General features: G+C 38.0%; 1 protein-coding gene across 1 annotated transcript in view; it reads right to left on the minus strand.

The window, feature by feature from the left end:
• Positions 1 to 567: 567 nt before the first annotated feature.
• The window catches only part of rbpjb (recombination signal binding protein for immunoglobulin kappa J region b), a 57,957-nt gene continuing 35,966 nt past the window's right edge, over positions 568 to 22,558 (minus strand). The window contains exons 3-11 of the mRNA XM_084403984.1: positions 12,301 to 12,396; positions 8,735 to 8,900; positions 8,457 to 8,631; positions 8,114 to 8,251; positions 6,257 to 6,369; positions 5,890 to 6,030; positions 4,100 to 4,255; positions 3,884 to 3,987; positions 568 to 2,559 (exon numbers count right to left, since the gene is read on the minus strand). Coding sequence (XP_084260110.1) covers positions 2,223 to 2,559; positions 3,884 to 3,987; positions 4,100 to 4,255; positions 5,890 to 6,030; positions 6,257 to 6,369; positions 8,114 to 8,251; positions 8,457 to 8,631; positions 8,735 to 8,900; positions 12,301 to 12,396 — 1,426 coding nt within the window. The 3' untranslated portion in view covers positions 568 to 2,222. The remainder of the gene's footprint in view (positions 2,560 to 3,883; positions 3,988 to 4,099; positions 4,256 to 5,889; positions 6,031 to 6,256; positions 6,370 to 8,113; positions 8,252 to 8,456; positions 8,632 to 8,734; positions 8,901 to 12,300; positions 12,397 to 22,558) is intronic.

Consider the following 22,558-nt stretch of genomic DNA (forward strand, 5'->3'; position numbering starts at 1 on the left):
GTATGAAGAAGAGAAAGTAGAAGGAGAAGTGTAAAAGAAAGTGAATATGACTCTAGTTGAGCCAGCTGTTCTTCATGACCACATGTGTTGTGGATCAGGCTGGTGAAAAAATCAGTGGCTATTTCCACAGACCAAGACACACAAAGTGACCTATACAGTATTGCTGTATGCTTACACATTTGAGACACACACATTTAAAAGGCCATTCATGTTTCTAGTCCCATGATGTCCATTTGCTATCCGGACATTAGCATACAAGGTAAGGACAAACTCGGACACTAAACACCCAACCGTTTTGACGGGAAACACCAAGGACATAACTGGGTTAAGAGCCACAGACGCACGAAAAAAAAAAAAAATGGCTGAATGGTTTCTCTTTTTCGTTCTTTTGTTTTTTTTTTCTTTACTTTTTTTTATTGTTTTTTACAAATGGATGCATAAAATTCAAAAGTTAAATTACTGTACATAAAAAAGAAAGTCACAAAACACTATTAGTGCTGGTTGATGGGTTCATTACAGCTAGGATTTTTTTTTATTTTTTTTTTCATTAATACTAGCCCAGACAGCAACATAGTGTCGGCCCAGATCCGGCCCACATCTGGGCCGAACGGAATCAACGTGCACCAGGTGTGGGCCGGATCTGGTCCGACACTATGTTGCTGTCTGGGAGTCTACTAGTTGGTGAGACACCAAGGCCACGATAAACACATCAATGACCAACGGAGTAAAGCTTCCTACTTTTGGTGTGCGAGAGGCCACAATTCTCAACATACTCTTCAAATATTCAAAAAACAGAGACAACAATGCAATATAATATCTTTGGGTATGTTCGTATCTATTACACATTTAGATCATCTAAATCCAAACGAAAAAATTTAAGTTTAGGGAGTTTAAATATCAAAAATCGCATGTAAAATGTTCAAAATGCAAGGCGTGGTTCCTCGGGTCGCGCTTGTAAACCTCCTTTTGAAGGGGTGAACTAAAGCGGGAACCTTTGTTCCAGTAAGGCCACATCTAATGGTAGAGCACGTCTCCAAATCATCCTTTTTTGAGAGCATTTCAAATTTTAGAAACTGCAAATGGATGTTCAGGAAGACAAAAAACTGGATTTTTTTAGAAAGGAAACATTATAAAACGGCACTAAAACTGTAGGAGTCTAAACTCAGGTCAGAACTTGACCGTTACAAATATCCAACTACTGTGAACTTTCTGAAATTGATATGTGAGAACCGTACGTGCGCCCTAGAGCAAATTAACTACACTATGGCTACCGCATCGAAGAGACACGTTGCATCCAAAGCCTCTATATTGTGTTTTCTGATTTCCAAATAAGACATAGAAAGATGGCATTGTTCCTTTTTGTGAGATCTAGACACATCGATCGATGATGAAATGCTTAAAGGAAGCGTAGCGCATATTGTAATGCAGGCAAGGCAGACGCATTGCTTAAAGCTCTTTTCTTTTTAAAGACTTCATAAAAACGAATGATAAAAAAAACAGGCCCTCTGAGTTTCTCCCAAATGGAAAATTAAACTAAAACCGTAGGGAAAAGAAAAAGGACGGTATTACAAAATACAAAGTATCAAAACTGAAGGAGTCAAAGCGAACATATGTATATGAAACTATCTATATACAGAAAAACAAAAAAATAAAAAGGCGAAGCTCAGAGGAGGAATAGAACCTATTTGGTAACAAAAGCGTACTATAATGTTTGATATAAAAAAGGTATGGAGAAAACAAAACAAAAAAATGTACCTTTACTAAAGCTTATACAATATCCTTGGTCCATAAAAACTGTCAACTCACAATTTCAATGTGACCCTTTTCCTAAGAGTTTCGACCTCCCAGGCTATGATACATCTCACCCAATCGCACACACGCAGACCGGAAGGAAGAAACATAGGAGACTAAACATGATTTTCAGTCGGCTGATGTATCATTGCTGTGGTCTTGTCTCCATGTCTTCTACACCCGTTGACAGGTGCTGGTGTTTCCTCTCAGGCATTGTCTATTGCTAGCACCAAACCGGATCCTTGGAGAAAAACCACAAGAGGGCACAGGAGAACCATCTCTCAAATATGTTGTCCTCGCCACAAGTTTAGCCTTTTTTGCCCGTCCGTCCATTGATTTTGAAATTCAATACGCAGCACTTTTGCAAACAGTTTGTAGTCTTCTGTTTTCACGCATAGCTCGCAGTGAGTTTGTGAGCACTGCTGCGTGTGTTATAACACCACAGCCGCGGCTGCGTTAGAGGACGACGCTGTGACGGCGTTAGACGTGCTGTTGGAGCCGTAGGGTGTCGTTTCTCCGGTCACTCCCGCGATGTTGCCGGTCGTGGAAAGCAAGCTGGTGTTGCCCGTTCGTAGGATGGCGCCGGCCGCGCTGCAGTGAGGACGGGGACCGGGTTCGGGAGTGTATGTGAACGTGAGCGTCGTGGAGTAGATGATGCCGTCGTTTCGGACCAGCGTCACGGGGACCTGCACCGGCTGCCGAACCCACCGCCAGCCCTCGCGGAACGCAGAGATGTCTGGGACGACGCACAGCATGCTCTCCCCGCACCTTCAGGGGAAATAACATGTCTATCAGTCTGTTTTTACAATGTTTGTAATAAAAGTACATATTTTTCTTTAACCACTACATAAGGATTACATACAGATTAAACAAAACATGTGGGGTCTGTTCTTTACAAGAAAAATTTTACAAGGCAGAGGCACTTAATTCAACCTACGACCTGTCAAATCTTAACATGTCTTTTACTGTTGCAATAAAACAGGTTTGTAAGGATTTAGGACTACCTTGAGAAAAAGAAGTGCACTCACTTGTTATGAATGTCCATTTGTAGCGCACTTCAAATCTACACATTTTCATGTACTTATTACAGTAATAACAGTAAATCATGTAGAATTACAAGCAACTAAATCAAACCATAACCCTAATTTCGTTAATTAATATTACTCAGTACTTATTTCTATAAATACAAGTTTCTTAACATACTTAAGTACACTTTTAAAAAGTGCACTTTGTAATAATGTCAAAGTTTTACTTTATTTTAAAGTAATTGGTTATACTTTCCTAAATTGCAATCATAATTACAAATGTGTAATTATTAATATATTTAAATACCACATACAAGTCTTGTATGACATTAAAGTATATTTTAGTTTACAATAAATGCCCATGAGTACGCTTTAACCATATTTCAGGCATATGAAATGGCATTTAAAGGTGTAATTAAGTGCGTCAAAAAGCACTTTAAAGTTTAAGTTTGCATCTAATGGCAACTAACATGCAATTAAGTGTCCAAAACATTACATTCAGTTTGCACTTATCACAGTATATACTAATAAAGTGTATTATTTCTGTAATAAGTACTTCATTTGAAAGAATGCAAATGTGTACTTCTTATTAATGTGACATACTGGATGTTAAACTGAAACTTTGAATTAATCCACAGCCAATTTACATTTTAGTATAGCAATTCATTTTCACACTGATAAGGATTTCATTCATTTGTGTGTAATTTCAGTAAGATGAAAAAAAAAAAATTGTAAGGAGAAATGCTATACTACTCAGTAGAATGTATTACTACTGAGTAAGTATGTACTACAGTACAAATTTCTCATATATAATAATGAAGTGCATTTATTGAAGTATTTTACACCCCTGTGGAGATCTAAATCAAGCTTATATAACAATATAAATGTATAGAAAAAAACCTTTAGATCCCTGTTTGTAACTATTCAGCAAAATTAAAATTCCCAGAATAAATGTATCTGTATCATATACATATAATATACTGTATTATACATAAATGACATTTCAAGTTCTCTTGGATTTATACTCCCTTTTCCTATATAGATATCTTTTCAAATAATATCCATACCTGTACATGGTTTCAGCCTCTACGTCACCGAACCACACGCGCAGACTTGGAGTGAAGTTCTGTCCTGTTAGCTCCAGCATCGCTACATCTCCTCCGCCATTTAACTGCTCCATCACAAACACACACACAGTGTACATCCATTATCAACTGCAGGCAGGGACTTGTGAGTGTACAACACCAGTAAGAGATGCAAGCTTCTGTGTGTGTATGGGTTACCTGTAAGCTCTCGACCACAGGCACAGGTGTGACGGGGGTGTGTACAGGGCCCATGCCCTCATAGAAGGTGTATTCTGCTTTATCAGTGCTGATGATTGTCCAGGAGGCACCATCATTTATCATCTCTTTATTTGGTTCCTTTGGGCATGGAGTAGCCTACACACACACACACACAAATCACACATAAATACAGGGAACTCAAAAATAGCATAAAAAAAAGGGATAATACACAATCAAATAGCCATTATCGCAAAATAAAAACCAACAATCAGGATACTTGTATCACCCTGAGAGGGTTTATTTAGTGATAATGACTGAATTACTTCATCCCGCCTATTAGATGGCTATCTAAATAAATAAATACATGGATGTGATATTGCTAAAATTATTTTAAAAGTTACGCAAAAATAATGCTTCCACTATGGAAATATTAAATCCATAAATAATTGTAACCTGTCATCAATTTGATGTTTTATGGACTTGACTAGTGCGCTAACATTTACATCAAATGTACCATGTCATCCTCTATTTTAAGTGCTCTCTCATCCAGCTCTTTGTGTCTCTTTCTGAATCTTTGCTATCAGTCAAAGGTTTGATGTCCAACATAAATTACCCTTCCAAAGTCTGGGGTAAGTAAGTTTTAGGGGTTGGGGGGGAGAGGGTTTGAAGAAAGAAATTAATTTCTTATAAAAAAAAAAAAAAAAATTCATCAAAAGTGATAGTAAAGACATTTATCGTCACAAACCATTTTTATTTCAAATACATGCTGTTCTTTTGAACATTCTTTTCATGAAAGAATACTGGAAAATGTATCAGTTTCCACAAAATATTAAGCAGTACAGCTGTTTTCAACATTGATAATAATAGTAATAAGAAATGTTTATTGACCACCAAATCATCATATTAGAATGATTTCTGAAGGATCATGTGACACTGAAGACTGGAGTAATGATGCTGAAAATTCAGCTTTGCCATCACAGAAATAAATAACATTTTAAAATATATATATATATATATATATATATATATATATATATATATATATATATATATATATATATATATATATATATATATATATATATATATATATATATATATATAAAAAATTGTAGTAATATTTCACAATATTACTGTTTTTACTGTATTTTTTTAAAATTAAATAAATGCAGAGTTGGTGAGCAAAAGTTCGGAGCCCCTAAAGGGACATGGTGATGGAAAAAAATATCATATGGGAGGAAAAATTAAGTTTGCTTGCAATACATTTGCATTCCCTCGCAAAACGTTTGCGTTCGCTCACAAAGAAAAGTCGCAGCAAAGTTTCTCGGGGGAACGCAGAAAGTTTGCGAGCAAATGCAAAAGCATTGACATACAATTTTTCCTCTCATCTCATATTTTTTTCCATCACCATGTCCCTTTTGAGGCTCCGTACATAAGAGACTGCATTCAAAAACACACACACAAAAAATCTTACCAATTCTAAACCTCTCTGAATGGTAGTAGTGTACATTAAAAAAAGTTGCAAGGAGGTGTCATTTGTGTTGGAATGAAAAAAGAGAGACCCCGGAGAGAAACAAAACCGAAAATACTAATATATAGTTTGGAGGTCATTATAAAAACAATGACTGCTCACAGCTTCCAATTCACTTTTCATTTAAGAAAACATACGTGATTTTAGATGGATACATATTTCGAACAAAATCAAACTGCATCACTGAGGTCATCATTATCAGCACATTGAACCAACGGTAAGAAATGCATTTACTCTAAGTTTCCAGTGAGCTACTCACTTGAAATTGGATGATCCTCTCTTGAGAAAGGCACAGGTACATCCTCTCCGTATCCTTCAGGAAAAAGGCACACTTATGCAGCTGGGAGACGGGGTCATCTGCATCCAGCAAGGCGGTCTGCTTGTCCACTTTACGGATGATCTGTGTGTGCGGGGAGAAGGAAAGGAAGTTGATAATCAGCAGAAGAATCATATAAACATCTCTGCACATCACATCTCTGCACAACTCTGCAGTGACTGATTGTGACCCCTAAAGATTTATAAACTGACTGTTAATTATACATACTGTCAGCAAATAGAAACAAAACAGAGGATAACAGAGAGAAATGATAACATTCATCGTCAGATGAATAGAGACAGATTCTTACCAGTCTAGGAAGAGCCATGCCAGTCACAGAGCACACGAGTTTGACAGTTTGGCCGTAGTGAATGTAGCCGTCTCGCACAGTGAACTCCTCTCCCTCCGACTCTTCATCATCCACTGAAATATAATAAAAGAAGACTAAGCATATCCTCTGATCAGACCTTCCATTATGGTTGTCAAAACACAGACAGTTCAGTGTCAATGGCATGTATGTTTTTCCATTACATACAAATAGTTACGGTCAGTAATAAAGGAAAAAGAAATGACTCAAGAACACTGAGGAGTTTTATCTTTCTTTCTTTTGTCTATTTAATTGACATCAAAGACATAATAGACAGTAATGGGTCTATTGCACTGCATTTACACTGTAAGGCTTGACACAACAATGGCAATAGTTTTCTCCGAATGACAAGCTCCAACATGATTGGCTGGCTTTATGGAATTCAAAATGGGAGTTATTCAGTCTGCCAGGAGACAAAATCATAACAGCCATTGCTAAAAATGGTTTGAGCTGCTGCTTCTGAGAAAGAACTATTAGCTGTATTTGTAAATGTTTGCGTTTCCCTGTATCAAAGACCTAGCAAGTTTTGTTTAAAGTCCCAGTGAACCAGAAGTTGCAACCGACTTTACTCCAGTGTTGTGACGTATTTCCAAGTGAAACGGAATATTGAATAGAGGGCAGGGTTTTACTTTAGCGCACCTCCTCTCTCCATCCCTCGCTCACAGCAGACTGATAGTCGGAGGGGAGTGAAGCGTTTTCAACCCAAGCCGTCAAATTGACATGATCAGAGAGGGAAGCCTTTTCAGAGCGGAAGCAAAGATTAAAGATGATTTTTTTTTCTGTGTATTAACTTGCACGGATTTATTGTTCACCACAAGACTAGTAATGTGCGCTAACAAAGTAAATAGTGTCAGTTTTGATTTCATGATGACTTTAAGACACATAGTAGCAGGTAAAGCAAACCTGTGTAGTCAGTTTTGCTCTCAGGGTTAACCTCCTCTTAAACATCACAAACACCAAGTAAACTGTGGTTGGTCAGATTTCTAATAAGGCCAAAATAATATTAACAGTGAGTGTAATAGTTTATTACACTCTGCCAAACACTTTGTTCTTTGAACTAAAGTACCGCACAAATGTTTGGAGTCAGTACGTTGCTGTTTTTTTTTTTTTTATAGGTCTTTTCATGCATTAAATTGAAAAAAAGTGACAGTAAAGACAAAAAAGACAATGTTACATAAACATTCTATTTCAAATAAATGCTGTTCTTTTGAACTTTCTATTCATCAAAGAATCCTGAAAATAATGTATCAGTTTCCACAAAAATATTAAGCAGCACAACTGTTTTCGACATATTATTAGTATGATTCCAGAAAGATCATGTGACACTGAAGACTGGAGTAATGATGCTGAAAATTGAGCTTAACCATATCAGGATTAAATTCCATTTAAAATAGAAAACAGTAATGTTAAATTGAAAATCATATTTCACAATATAATCTTTTTGATCAAACAAATGCAGTCTTGGCGAGCATAAGAAACTTCCTTTAAAAATGCCAAATGCCAAACTTTTGTACAGTAGTGCATATACAAGTATATATGACAGGGATAGTGTTCCTTGAACATTTCTTGCACAGACTGATCGGTTTGCTTTATTAGACCTCAATATATTGTCAGGAGCCTTTTTGAATCGCCAAGGACTATGGGCTTGACAAAAAAAAAAAAAAAAAAAAACCTTTAATGTTCTACTAATGAAAGAAAGTCACATACAGTAAATTTTCATTTTTGGGTCATCTATTCCTTTAACGATTTGACAATCAACATTACTCCACAGAAGTGTGTGTGAATGTGTGTTCGACTTACAGAGGTGGATGAAGAAGGCTCCCCACTGCTGTGAGCTGGCGTGAAAGTTTCCTCCCTCTACGTGCAGGTAACGTGTGCTGACCGTTTGAGAGCGAAGCCGGTTAAATAACGCCACTTTCGTTCCTGATGCTATACAGACTGCACACAGGAGAGACACACAACTCTGTCAGAACACACCACAGAGACTTCAGAACATGCTGTTGGAATCAATATCTCATTTCCATTTAAAGTTATTACACAACAGGATGTTATTATTCATTCCGGTTATGCTTTATTGTCAAACCGTCTCAAAAGCATTGTAGGTGTTTCCATTGAGCGTGTTATGGATGGTGAATGCACTCACGGTCTGCGTTTTTGAGGGACTGCTTTTTTTTCGAAGGTTTGGAGATGACCTTTATTCTCTTGCTGAGGAAGACGCCGATGTCTGCGCTGTTGCCGTAGAACATCTTTACTGACAGCATGAAGTGCTTCCTTTTGTCGGAGTCGGAGATGTATAATGTTTTGGCTGTGCAATAGTTCTGCAGGGAAGAGGCAAGATTTGCGTATTCATGAGATAAATAATGGTATGCTAATCATGTTGTTTTGGCTCTCGCGGTTTGCATCTGTGCATGAGTGTGTTACCTTCCCCTCTAAGTTTAGCTGCTGCATCTCCTGATCGCTGTTGCCGATGCCGATGAAGGCGCAGGGCTGAGACTCCTGCTCCGAGCAGCCGTCTCGCTCCATCTGCTCTCTCTTCTTCTTCCATCCACAGCCCATCAGATACACGCATGGGGGAGGACAGAAAAACCTAGGCAAACACAAAAATTAAGAGTGTTACTGTAAGATAGAGAAGTGTTTGAGGAGAACATATACTGTTCATTAAAAATATCAAAGCATGGCATATGGGCCATGCTCATTTATAAAAAATAAAAATGCCTTTTCAGAACAAAATGCGAGTCGTGCATCCATTGCTGGCACAAATTTAAAGTAGCCATTTTAGTATATTTAGATATGTATTTAGACAGAATATCATACGTATGTACGGACGCAAACAATGGATAAGATGGAACACTTCATATATTGCATGAGATGGATGGATGGATGAAATACTTCATAGTATGGGATGGATGGATGGATGAAATACTTCATAGTATGGGATGGATGGATGGATGAAAAATACTTCATAGTATGGGATGGATGGATGGATGAAATACTTCATAGTGATGGATGGATGGATGAAATACTTAATAGTGATGGATGGATGGATGAAATACTTCATAGTATGGGATGGATGGATGGATGAAATACTTCATAGTATGGGATGGATGGATGATGGAATACTTCATATATTATACGGATGTATGGATGTATGGAATACTTCATATTATGCGGATGGATGGATGGATGGATGGTGGATGGAAACAAACACTGCATGAGATGTATAGATGGATACTTCAAATGTTATGTGATGGATGGATGGATGGAATCCTTCATATATTATGTGATATGATGGATGGATGGATGGATGGATGGATGGATGGATGGATGGATGGATGGATGGATGGATGGATGGATGGATGGATGGATGGATGGATGGATGGATGGATGGATGGATGGATGGATGGATGGAATTCTTCATATATTATGCGATGGATGGAATACTTCACATATTATGTGATATGATGGATGGATGGATGGATGATGGATAGATAGATATATAGAGCTACTTCTGGGCAGGATTAAAATGAAATAATGAATGAATATTTAAAACAAACAAATAAAAAAATAAACAATCAATTATATAAATAAAAGCTGCCATTGTCATGACATGACATTCATAAACAAATTAATGAATAATGCAATAAAACTCAACAGATTCTGCAAGGGGTACATTAATGATAAAATGTACAATTATAAACACAACTGTTACATGAATGAATGAATAGCTAGACATTACGCATCAAATGTACATGACCTATCAGAAGTGCATTACATCAGCACTAGGTGGCAGCAGAACATGTGTAGTGTTGGTACAGCTTTCACTTGCAGGACAAACTCAAGAAACCACCATCAGATGGTCAATCTACAACACTGAAAACCTGAACCTATGCCTTGTACCTGTACTTGTGTAATGACAATAAAGTTGAATCTAATCTAATCTAATCTAATCTAATCTAATCTAATCTAATCTACGCAAAGCTGCACAGAAGGTACATTTCAGAACTCAGGAACACACTGCATTACACCACGTCCTGAGCCTCACCAGAGTTCGGGGTCTATGTCATCTTTGCTCATCTTGTGCATATTGTGGCTTAGATCATCAAAGGGATGTTAGAGCAAACAGACAGCAATCGGCGTGACCTTGAATACCGAAGCACGGAATCTGTACTTGACATTAAAGCCGTGATCTCTGTGGGTGACGTTATCAGCTCACCGCACATCTTGGGAGAAATGCTTGTAAACGTCTAGACGTGAGGCGGGGGAATGCTCATGACACAGAACTGCAGCTAATATCTGAAAACTGGTGCAATAAAAGGGGAATAACAGCGGTTCCACATCCAGTCAGACTGAGAGATGCTGTAGATATGAGTTAGGGGACAGACCCAACCCCAAGAGTTTTTAAATCAATTTGTTGGCACTGTTTAGCATTTTCTGTATTGGTGTCTTTGAAATGAAAAAGGAAGACATGTCTGAAGTCTACTTTCACATCCTAATAGTGAAAGACGCATGTCGTAGTCAGGACCAGTAGACTTACGAGTTTGACCTGTATCAATTTGTCATTGACAAGGCAGCAACAACGTGTTGGTTTAATCTACTCTATATAACATTTCTGATGTCATTTTAATGTTCACCGCCATGTAAAACCACGACTTTACTACATACAGCTACAAAGAAAACTAGAGTTCGACATTTTCTGATGGAAACGGTTGCACAAATCTGATCTCACCACCAAAATGCTAACCAAGCACGTACAAAATTACAAAATGCTCACCAAGTACGACATGTTCCAGGATCAACATCTTTGTTGATCCTGGAACAACATTCCAATCAACCAATCAGATTTGAGGGACAAGTTTACAGTTTGTTTACAAGTTTAGGTTTACAACCAGGGTTAGGTGCTTCTACATCAGTGTTATTCACCTATCATTTCCCTCTGATTTTAGAGATAAATTATGGGTAGGGTTATGTTTAGGGGTAGGGATACGATTAGGACTGTTTTTGGACAGGAATGAACAAAATCTGATTTTGGCAAAATCACAGTGACCCTAGGATGTTTTGGGGGGTTGTTATGGCATTGGTTTGCAGGTAGTTACTATGTGGTTGCTTTCCAGGGTGTTGCTATTGTGTCCTAAGTGTTAATTAGGGTGTACAACAGTAATAGTAACCATTAGGAATTTGAAAAGACAACATGGTCACAAGGACATGCAAAGAAGCAGAACTGGTGCAACAAGTCAAGTGCTTCACATTCATTTTCAATTGAAGCTAAGTGATACATTTCCTACTTACAAAATCATCTCTGATTACAGAACACATGTATATGATTTCATGAAGCGCATACTTTTGTTCTCATCTGGCATTCTGTCGCTCTTGACAAGTGTCCAGGTTTTGGCTGTGCTGGTCACGAATAACAGTGCTGTCTCTCTGCCAAATGAGGCCGAGCGAGCTGTAACCGCGACATCAGTTCCCCAGACACTGTGGTTCTCTACAGTTATCATCTTGTCTCTCTTTCCGCTGACCTTCTCTCCTTCACTTCCCTGTCTCATATCACCTCACCTCCTTTATTATTTCTTTTCTCTTTCCTGTCATTATTTGGTTTCTTTTTTTATCAGCTTCTCTCTCACTCCTTTTTTTCTTCTTAAATGTTCTTTCCTTCTCTTGTCCTTTCACCTCTTCATCTTACTCCATTCTTCCCTAAAAACCTAATTTTCCTACTTTAGGGAAGAGATGGACAGCATAAGGGGTTTCACATGGGATACGTTTTCGTGCTCAAAAACACAGATGGAGAGCTTAGGAATGGAACAGAGGTTAAAAGTGGAACTATTTTTAATGTGTCTTAAAATCGCAACACTCTAAGATCCTGAAAAAAAAAAAGTGAGACACATTGCAACTACCAAAGACGAAAAATGTTGCAAATGTTCTGTATTTACACCCGCTAAATGGTTACATTTCATCTCGTGAATTCATCAAGAATCGCAGTTGTCATTTACCTTTTTTCATTGCCGTATGATTTCTGTGCAACTTTAGCGTGGAGGATGAGCACAGTTTGGTCTCCTCGTTCCTTCAGGTAATTCCGCATGGCTTCTCTGAAATCACAGAAGGAAAAGAAACACATAAGACAGAAAATGGGAGTAATGGGAATTGTGAGTAAATCTGTAGCCACATACTCGAACCCAACGTAAATGATGAAAGGTAAACTTAAAATGTGCGTTCAAATATAATAACGTATGCAAAATCTCGTCCAATTGATTACTCATGCACATCCATTTCACTAGCAGACATATACGGTATACGGTCCACATGTAAATATATGAATGGGAGTAAACGTAATGCAGTGCTGTAGGAATGAAAGTGCTACCTTACATTTAAAATAACTAATCATTTGCTTTGTTTTTTTACTCTAGAACGCACTTGCACATTAGCTGGAAAGGCACACATTTTTTTACGTGATTTGAGTTCAAGCAGCAAAGTATATCATACCATCGATGTCAGATTTTAATCTTGATTTGAAGTATGTTATTGAAATGTTATTTCAACAAACCGATTTTGGTCTATCCTCATTGCATGACAAGCTGCCCGATTCTGGCTGCCAAGTAACCTGACTTGGCTTAAAGAAACTTTGACATAACATTATCATAGAAAAAACTAAAATCCATTACTGAAACAGGTAAGATTACATTTTTGTTAAGTATTTTCATAAAAACGGCAGCTTTTCACTTGTCTGCTTTAAGTCCAGTACCACAGTTAAATGTTTTTTAAAACATGTCCTTGTGTTTCAGACCTGTTAATCTGCTTTAGAATTGCTATTGTAGACGGTTCTGGTGAAAGCATGTGTGTGTGTTTTTTTTTTTTAAGAGAAAGCTTTCTGAAGGCCTGTATGCGCTTCAAAACCCACATCTCCAGAGCTTGACTAGAAACACAGGCCCAAGTTTGATTAGCCAATTCTCTGGTGAGTGCAACTATGTGTTGCTTGCAGAAAGCATACAAACACTGTGGCCAAAAACCTCAGCTTTCCAGCTGGGGGTCTTTAAAATAAAAAGAAGGGGAAGAGGGGGGGTAAGAAAAAGGGCAAAAGGACAACAATGTGTGTGTGTACAAGTCAAACGCCACAAAAACTCTTAGCTCATAATCTAAGAATTCCGATTTCGTGTCAGTGTTCCAATTACCTCAGTTAACTAACGAAAAACATCCCAGCATGTGCAAACTTAAATTAGCTCTCTAAATGTGGATTCTCTGCAAGTGTGATGCATTTCAAGGAAACATATTTTTTTTTTTTTAAATTGCTTCAAGGTTGTTTAATGCAATAACATACGTGCTTTGAACAGAATCCCAAACAGAAATATTCAGCAGGAAGATGAAAACACTCTGATCTGTAACAGACCCTAAGTGTTGGATTGAAAAAAGGTTACGCACAAAAAAACGGCTCATTTGCACAGATGTCGGTGACACCTGACACGTCAAAATGCTCAGAGGGACACAGAGATGGGGTAATTGTGGGGGCAGCTTACACACACACACACACAGCTTCCCTTTGCCACGCAAACGTCTCACACACGCTCAAGTTAGACAGGCTTTTGTTATGGAAAGCAAGGGGGCCCTGCGACATGAGGGTGGGAGGGGAAGAATGAGAGGTAAGAGAGGTGAAAGGGGTTGTGCTCTGACAATAATCCTTCTCCTACAAGACGAGAGACAGGCTCGCTGAAAACGTGCACCAAGACTAACAGAGGAAATAACGTTTAAGGTAAAAGTAACTTGGCCACTCTGGCCTAATTAAGTTTCCAGCATCAAATCCGCCTCCCCACATTGAGGGCAACATGGTGTGTGACGCCACACAAACAGCACTGTTGTGTCAGCAAAAAATATCTATTATCCGCTTTATATTAAAGGGTAAGTTCACCCAAAAATGAAAATTCTGTCAGTAATTACTCACCCTCATGTTGTTCCAACCCCGTAAGACCTTTGTTCATCTTCGGAACACAAATTAAGATATTTTTGATTAAATCTGAGAGCTGTCTCACTCGTCCATAGGCTTCTAAGGGACTGAAACTTGCTGGCCCAGAAAAGTTATTAAAGACATCGTTAATATAGTCCAAGTGACTACAGTGGCTCAATCTTAAGTTTATCAAGCGACGAGAATACTTTTTGTGCGGAAAACCCCCCCAAAATAACGACTTTATTCCACTATTCATTTCCTTCTCTCTGGGCCTCGAGTGAGTTCACGTAGTGTTTTAGCGCAGCGCGTCGGTGTTGTATGTCACACGTAGGCTCACTATTGGCCGACGCTGGTCATGTGTGTGATGCGTGTGACGTACAACACAGACGCGCTGCGCTAAAACACTACGTGAACTCACTCGAGGCCCAGAGATAAGGAAATGAATAGTGGAATAAAGTATTTTTTTGCGCACAAAAAGTATTCTCGTCGCTTGATAAACTTAAAGGGATACTTCACCTCTGGGAAGATGAATGTGTATTTAAAATAGGTCATTTAAGTAGAAGAAATGTGAAGAAATTTTTGAATTTGGAGCTTTCTAGACTGAGAAAAGACAGAAAATTTATTTTTGGCTTATGTGGATGAAAGACAACAACTCCCAGAATGCACTTGCTTCGCTGCCTTAGGAGGCCACGCCTACCGGTAAGAGTGCGCAGTTGTTGAAAACAACAAAGCTAGCCTACGTGATGAGTTTGCGAGGGATAGAGATCGTCCAAAATGTCCGGGATTCGGCTTTTGCGTTCTACAGTCGCCATTCATCATGTTTACTGTGGCGAGCAGGACGAGGCTGACGGCCGCGGGAGAACGGCGCGAGGCCGGTGGCGTCATTGCTGAGACGCGCCGGGTCTCGCATCTCTCACGGAGGAGCGGGAATTTTTCTTAGCAATGGTAAAACGCACATCAACCGATCACTTGTTTAGCGTTCATGTAAACACTACATTCAAATTCACCAATCGGAATGAATTCAGTTAGATTGAAAGGTGTGCATGTAAACAAGGAATAGCGACCGCAGAAAGCAAAAGCTGAATCCCGGACATTTTGAACGATCAAGTCCGGGAAAAGGAGGATGTTACTTACTCAGCTTTCTCCTACTATTCAGCTTTCTCCACAGAACAAGAGCTTGCTAGCTTAGCTTCCAAAGAAAGGCTGACTGTGTGTACATTCTGTGAGTGAGATCCCACCCTGTATGGGCGGGCTGAAAACATGCGGAACAACGCCATCTACTGCCTGTAGTCTTTAGCCTCTGTCCAGAAAATCCTCCGATGACGCAAAATGACGATTTTTGCGTCATCGGAGGATTTTTTCCAGACAAAAAATACATAAATCTCTTGTCTCAGGGTCATATGAGGGTGGAAAGCAAGGTAATTCGAAAATACTACAGGTTTTCTACTAATACAAAGCTTAATGCTAAATCCTGAAGTAACCCTTTAAGATTGAGCCACTGTAGTCACTTGGACTATATTAACGATGTCTTTAATAACTTTTCTGGGCCAGCAAGTTTCAGTCCCTTAGAAGCCTATGGAGGAGTGAGACAGCTCTCAGATTTAATCAAAAATATCTTCATTTGTGTTCCGAAGATTAACAAAGGTCTTACGGGGTTGGAACAACATGAGGGTGAGTAATTACTGACAGAATTTTCATTTTTGGGTGAACTAACCCTTTAAAGGTGCATTGAGTAGTTTGTGCACCGACATAACATGCGTATTGCGTCCCGCACACGATGCAGTGATCTAAAAATGGAGCACTAAAGCTAAGAAAGTTCTAGACCATAGGTGCATCCAGAAATTGCAGTAGATACTGCATATGAATTTACTTCACAACCGCTACAAAAAGTATAGCACTAAATAAATATTTAAAGTTCTATATAATGTATGAAATAGTAAATTAAATTTGGACGTAGTACATCTGGCATGTTGTTACTGTCATGTGAGCTTCCAGCATCAGTTGCATCGCTTCAGTGCCATTCATAACGCTGCCTTCATATGCTGCCTTTCCTACTTCCCATTTCTAAAGTCGTAATTACGAGCTTGACGCAATCAAGTGCTTTGTTGTCAGAAAGAATAGGAATTATGGAGAACGCCAGGTTTATTCTTTCTTATTCCTTGGGGAAAGATTTAAGCCAAAATATACTGAAGATATTTCATTCTGAATAAAATGCAGCGTCCCATTCGTTGACATTTACCGCAAAATCGAAATAGTCAGCTTGCTGACGATTCTGGATTTTCGGTCAAATACATACCATTTTCGCTGTGTATAAAACATATGGTATTCTTCAAATGGTCAATATGCACTACTTTATTGACAAGACAAAGTGATGTAACAATCGTTCTCCCCTCTACCATGTGTAAAGTTGATGGCATGTCCAACTTGAAAACTCAAGAATCCAAATTATCTCAGAAATTTCCAGTAGTAAATACTTGAGATGGCGTTCATGTCTAATTTCCGACTAGGAAACTTATTTTTATGATAATTCCGGTAACATGTGAAGGCAAATCTTAAAGGAGTAGTTCACTTTCAAATAAAAATGTCCTAATAATTTACTCACCCCCATGTCATCCAAGATGTCCATGTCTTTCTTTCTTCAGTCGAAAAGAAATTAAGATTCCAGGATTTTTCTCCATATAATGGACTTCAATGGCAACTAATGGTTTGAAGATCCAAATGTCAGTCTCAATGCAGCTTTATTGCGTGACCTTTCCAACGTGATGACGTAATGCGTGGCGCATCTCAGAGATGGTACAAGACGGGGCATTTGTGGTTAAAACGTATTTAATTTTTATTTATTTTTAGAAAATGGCCGATCGTTTCTCTAGATAAGACCCTTATTTCTCGGCTGGGATCGTGTCGAGCCTTTGAACCTTCAAACCGTTGGTTGCCATTGAAGTCCATTATATGGAGAAAAATCCTGGAATGTTTTCCTCAAAAACCTTAATTTCTTTTCGACTGAAGAAAGAAAGACATGGACATCTTGGATGACATGGGGGTGAGTAAATTATCAGGAAATTTTTATTTGAAAGTGAACTAATCCTTGAAATCTTCTCCCGCGGCCTCATGGGAGAGTAAAGTCCATTGAAGTCGCACTCCAGAATCTCAGCGGAAGCAGTAGGTAATCTGGGTGCTTTTCACCTGTTTTGTGAATACTAAGTATTCAGACATACTACTCTTTTGGAATACTGTTTATCGCATAATTTATGAGAAGTATTCCATTTCAGATGCAGAGATTGTTCTTTTTTTTCATTCCACTACCCTGCATCTCTCATTTTTTGCATTTAAAAACGTAAGACACATTGGAGCTGATAGCCTCGTGAGCAGTCATCCGACATTTTGGGCGTCCCGGGTTCGACCCCGCTCCCCTCTCTATCTCCAACTTCGCTTCCCTCCTGGTCACCTACTATACTATCTAAATAAAGACCAAAAAAAAAAAAAAAGCATTTGCACATGCCATACTTATTTACGCTAATTTATGTCTTTGTTGTCAGTCACATTAATTTATAGTGCTTTAAACAATGCAGATTGTTTCTGTATGAATGGCCCCAAAAAGGGACTTAATATAAATTATTATTATTATTTTTTTTTTTATTACTTTTGATTTCTATTATTTCTTGTTATTGTCAGCATTTTATAAAAGCAGTAAGGACCTGGGTCTAAGCGTACACTGTCAAATTTGTATTTTCCCTCATGCTAAATGATTTTACCGTCATAAAAGAACACTGAAGAAAAATATCCTACATATAAATATTGCATACAGGTTTATCTAATATCTTGTATGTCAGTGAACCTTGTGAACCGAGTAAATACTAAACTGTTCTGAACCTCCCAGCCTCACAGGACACACACATTCAGTGAATTCCTGCAGATCTGGTGATGTCATCTTCCTCAGGCCCATGTCATCTGAAACCTTTGATACTTCTAATAACCTGCCATGTGTGTGTTCAGAAAAGGAAGACTCAGTGACCATCTCTGACATGGATTTGGATTGCGTGCTTCAGAAACGCGAGATCGAAATCTTTTCTGAGCAGAGCCCTCCTCTATCCCCGGATAAAATGTACCCGTTTCCCCAAATGCTAGTGAATTCCCTCAACAGTGCAAAGACAAGCATGTGCAGAGCACATGAAATCAGCTGCACGTCTGAATCGTGATTACAGACAGCAAAGCAAGAACATTCAGAGACTTTCGACATTTCCGTCCAATGCTCAAGTGTTTTCACATCAACAGGGTTCAGCTTTGATATCAGGCAACATGACAATTCACAAAAACACCAGCAGTGTTTACAAAGCATCTCAGAAGAGAGTTTATTGATGGCCCTCGCCATTTACGAGGATGCTAGGAAAACCATAACACATCTTCTGTTCGCATTGCATCTGACAGTATAGCTCTCAGCTAAAATAGGTTGCCATTTTTTTTCTGGAAAGTAAGGTCAACATGATCAGTTCAGTAGTGACTAGTGAGGTCGACCAGTAAGATTGTATACATTTGTCGCTTTAAAAGAGGCTGAAATTTAGGATGCAACTTATCAGAGAAAGGTTTAACGTGCCTATATTGTAACAGTAACTTCTAAAGATGGTAAAACTGTTTAAATTTACCTCAGTCATCAAAGCACTAATTATATGACAAATTCACCACCTTCAACAATACATTTCAAGACAATTACTGTCAGACTTCAAACCACCTACTGTGAGCAATGCACATAATTTATACACCTCCATTTGTTTTCAAGGACTATTATGGTTTTGGTAATAGGTTATAGTCAGTTAGTCGTTCATAGTCATAGAAGGGTGCAAATACACTACAGTTTAAAAGTTTGGGTTGAGTACGATTTTTTTTGATGATGAAGAAGAAGAAATTAATACAAGGATGCCGTCAAGTCATCAAAAGTGAGAGTAAAACGAGATTTCTGTTTCAAATAAATACTGTTCTATTCATCAAAGAATCCTGAAAAAAAATGATCACGGATACCACAAAAGTATTAAGCAGCAAAACAAGATAAGAAATGTTTCTTGAGCACCAAATCAGCATATTAGAATGATTTCTGGAGGATCATGTGACACTGAAGACTGGAGTAATGATGCTTTGCCATCACAGGAATAAATTACATTTTAAAATCTATTCAAATAGAAAACGGTTCTTTTAAATTGCAATAATATTTCACAATATTACAGGTTTTACTGTATTTGTTCAAATACATGCAGCCCTGGTGAGAAAAGTTTTTTTTTTTTTTCAAAAACATATCTGGAAGTGTGTCTGGTGGACGTTGAACTTTGTAATTATACAAAGCTTTCTAAAATGACTAGTTGTTCTGACAACCCACCGACAAGACGATTTTGAAAATATGCAGTTGTGTGTTCAGTTAAAAAATGTATTTAAAGATCATAGATCACTTAGGATCCAAAACATACGCCACCCGAATGCTGAAGTGGAAATCATATGATAGAAGTTGAGGTTTATTTCATCGGCCAACATATACGGGGAATATCTGAACCAAACTTGGCGTTATCCATGTCATGGTTTATTGCATCTTGCAGTGCTGGTAAAAATAAGGTCATCAATAACATGCAACTTCATGCGAGCGGTCCTGAAGATCAATCAGAGTTTGCCTATACACACACGCACAAGCAAAGGTCTTGCACGCAAAGTCAAGCCGCTGGGCCATGTGACGTCATATGCTTAAGAGAAAAACCACAGACCTTCAGCTCCCTCATGGAAAACACACATACACAGATACTTAAACAAAACTGTAGTGATCGATAGAGACACTTCAGTTCAAAAAGAACTGAAAGACATATTCAGATCTATATGTGCACCTTACTGTAAGAGGAGAAAACCAGTATGAAATAACATTTAGAGACAGAAGGATAGAAAAACGCAACAAGCTACAGCACACAGATACACATACGCACAAAGCCAGACACACACTGAGGGAAGAAGTGGATAAGCCTATGTGAGTCATCAGTTTTCAGCAACAGCATGACAAATATGGGCACTTCAACAGGAAGAGCTTCTGACACGCACACAAACACTGAACACGCAACAGCGAACCCACAACACACGCCATAATCTACATACACATATTTTATTACGTCTCAAAACCGCAGGACAAGAAAGTCAAAATGCCACATAAGATACAATGACCAGAAAGATGAAAACAGTCAGACAGACCAAAGCTTTGTAATTGGAAAACCACAATGTGGGCTACGTAAGTCAAGAACCATATCTTTCTGTATTTGTGTCATAGATGTGGAATTGAATCGTTCAACTGTCTTTAAATGAATGGCTCCGAAGCTGATGTTACTCACCTTTTTTTTTTTTTTAAAGAAGAAAAATAATTATTAGTAAAATTAAAAAAAAATGTGTAAGGTGAACTAGCCTAATGACGCAGAACACTGACAACAAAAAGGTTTTAATATTGTTCAGATTTTTAACAATATTTAATATATTTTGGTTTTTGTGGAATTGCACTGAAATGGAAATCCATTTTAATCAGGAAAAATCAACTGGATGAGAAAATGGTCCAAGTAATAGTCAAAATTGTTCCAAAGCAAAACATTATACAGTACATATTCAGTACATTTTAATGACTAAAAGACAATAAATTAATATTTCCAGTTCAAAACTGTTTTTCAATAAATGAACAGGGAAGAATGAGGTAATGTGCCATTATGCCAACATATACATATAGTATGTACAATAGAACCATAGACTTCCATGAACATTTGAGTTATCACGCTAGATTGCTAAATCAGTGTCTGGAACAGATTCATTTAAAAGTGATTGGTGGAAATAAATCAAACCTTCCAATGCTATCTGCATCTTTTACTACTGATGTACTCTTTCTTAAATCTCCAACAGGTCATGATGCAAAGAGTTTTGTGGTTTTGTCATTCATCTATTTACTTTGAGGCCATCTATACTACCCATCAAAAGATTGGGGTTAAGATTTTGAATGTTTTTAAAAGTCTCTTATGCTCACCAAGGCTGTATTTATTTGATCAAACAGTTACAGTTAAAACCGTAATATTGTGAAATATTATTACAATTTAAAATAGCGGTTTTCCATTTTTATATATTTTAAAACATAATTTATTTTGGTGATGTCAAAGCTGAATTTTCAGCATTATAACCCAAATTCTTCAGTGTCACATGATCCTTCAGAAATCATTCCAATATGCTCATTTGGTGTTAAGAAACATTCCTAACTGTACTGACAAAAATTGTGCAGTGTAATATTGTTTTTGGAAACCAAGATACGCTGTTTTCAGGATGCTTTGATGAACGGCATTTATTGAAATAGTAATCTTTTGTAACATTATGAATTTCGTTACTATCACTTTTGATTAATTTAATGCATTCTTGCTGCTTAAAAGTATTAATTTCTTTAAAAAAAAAAAACTCCAAACTTTTGAATGGTAGTGTATGTGTTAGCGTAAAAGCAAACAAATACATTTTTAGCGGGCATACACATTTTCTCTTCAGATGAAAACTATTGGTGACTTATCTTGCGCTCAGGTACACATGTATAAAAATATGTTTCTAATCAAATTCGGTCAAGAATTTGGATGTTCCCACTAGTAGCAACCATGGTTAATAGTTCACTAAAGAATATTTTAAAAAACACATAAGAATAATAATATATCTAAATAGACAGAGAGATAGACAGTCTTTGGACAACAACAACAACAACAACAATCAAATGACAGCTAGCAAACTATATAGGAGAAAAGCCTAGAAAATTGGAGAGAAAAGAGGGAAGATTGAACGACAAAATGCTCAAGTTAGTTCATGCCCACATTTTGCAGAATTAGTAATACTGCTTAAAACAGTTACTTGTGCCAAAGCTGCATGTTTGAATGTGCACGAGAAGAGAAGAAGATAGTTTGTATAATACTCTGCCAGTTAATTGAGACTCTAGAGGTTTAAAGAGGTTCATCTTCCTCCGGGCATGTCACATTATCTTTAGCAATTGGCTCACCGACACACACACACACACACTTCATCACTTTATCCCCTATAGCAGTCACACCATGCGAACATTTCATTAAAATAACTGACGTCCACAGAAAGCATCATCTAAATAAGTTTGACCCAAATGAATCTGACCTAATCTGCTCTTAACCTATGACTGAACAGCACCTTAGTGAACCGTAAGGGACGGGGCCCAGCACAGACAGGGGCCGTGAAGCGGTGGCAACGTCCCGCCAGGGCGTGTGTCATCTGTGCCAGAATGCAGTCGTGCTGCGAGTTCACCGCAGGGCGTGTGGCAC

The sequence above is a fragment of the Rutilus rutilus genome, assembly GCF_951802725.1.
Source record: "Rutilus rutilus genome assembly, chromosome: 3".
NCBI lineage: Eukaryota > Metazoa > Chordata > Actinopteri > Cypriniformes > Leuciscidae > Rutilus > Rutilus rutilus.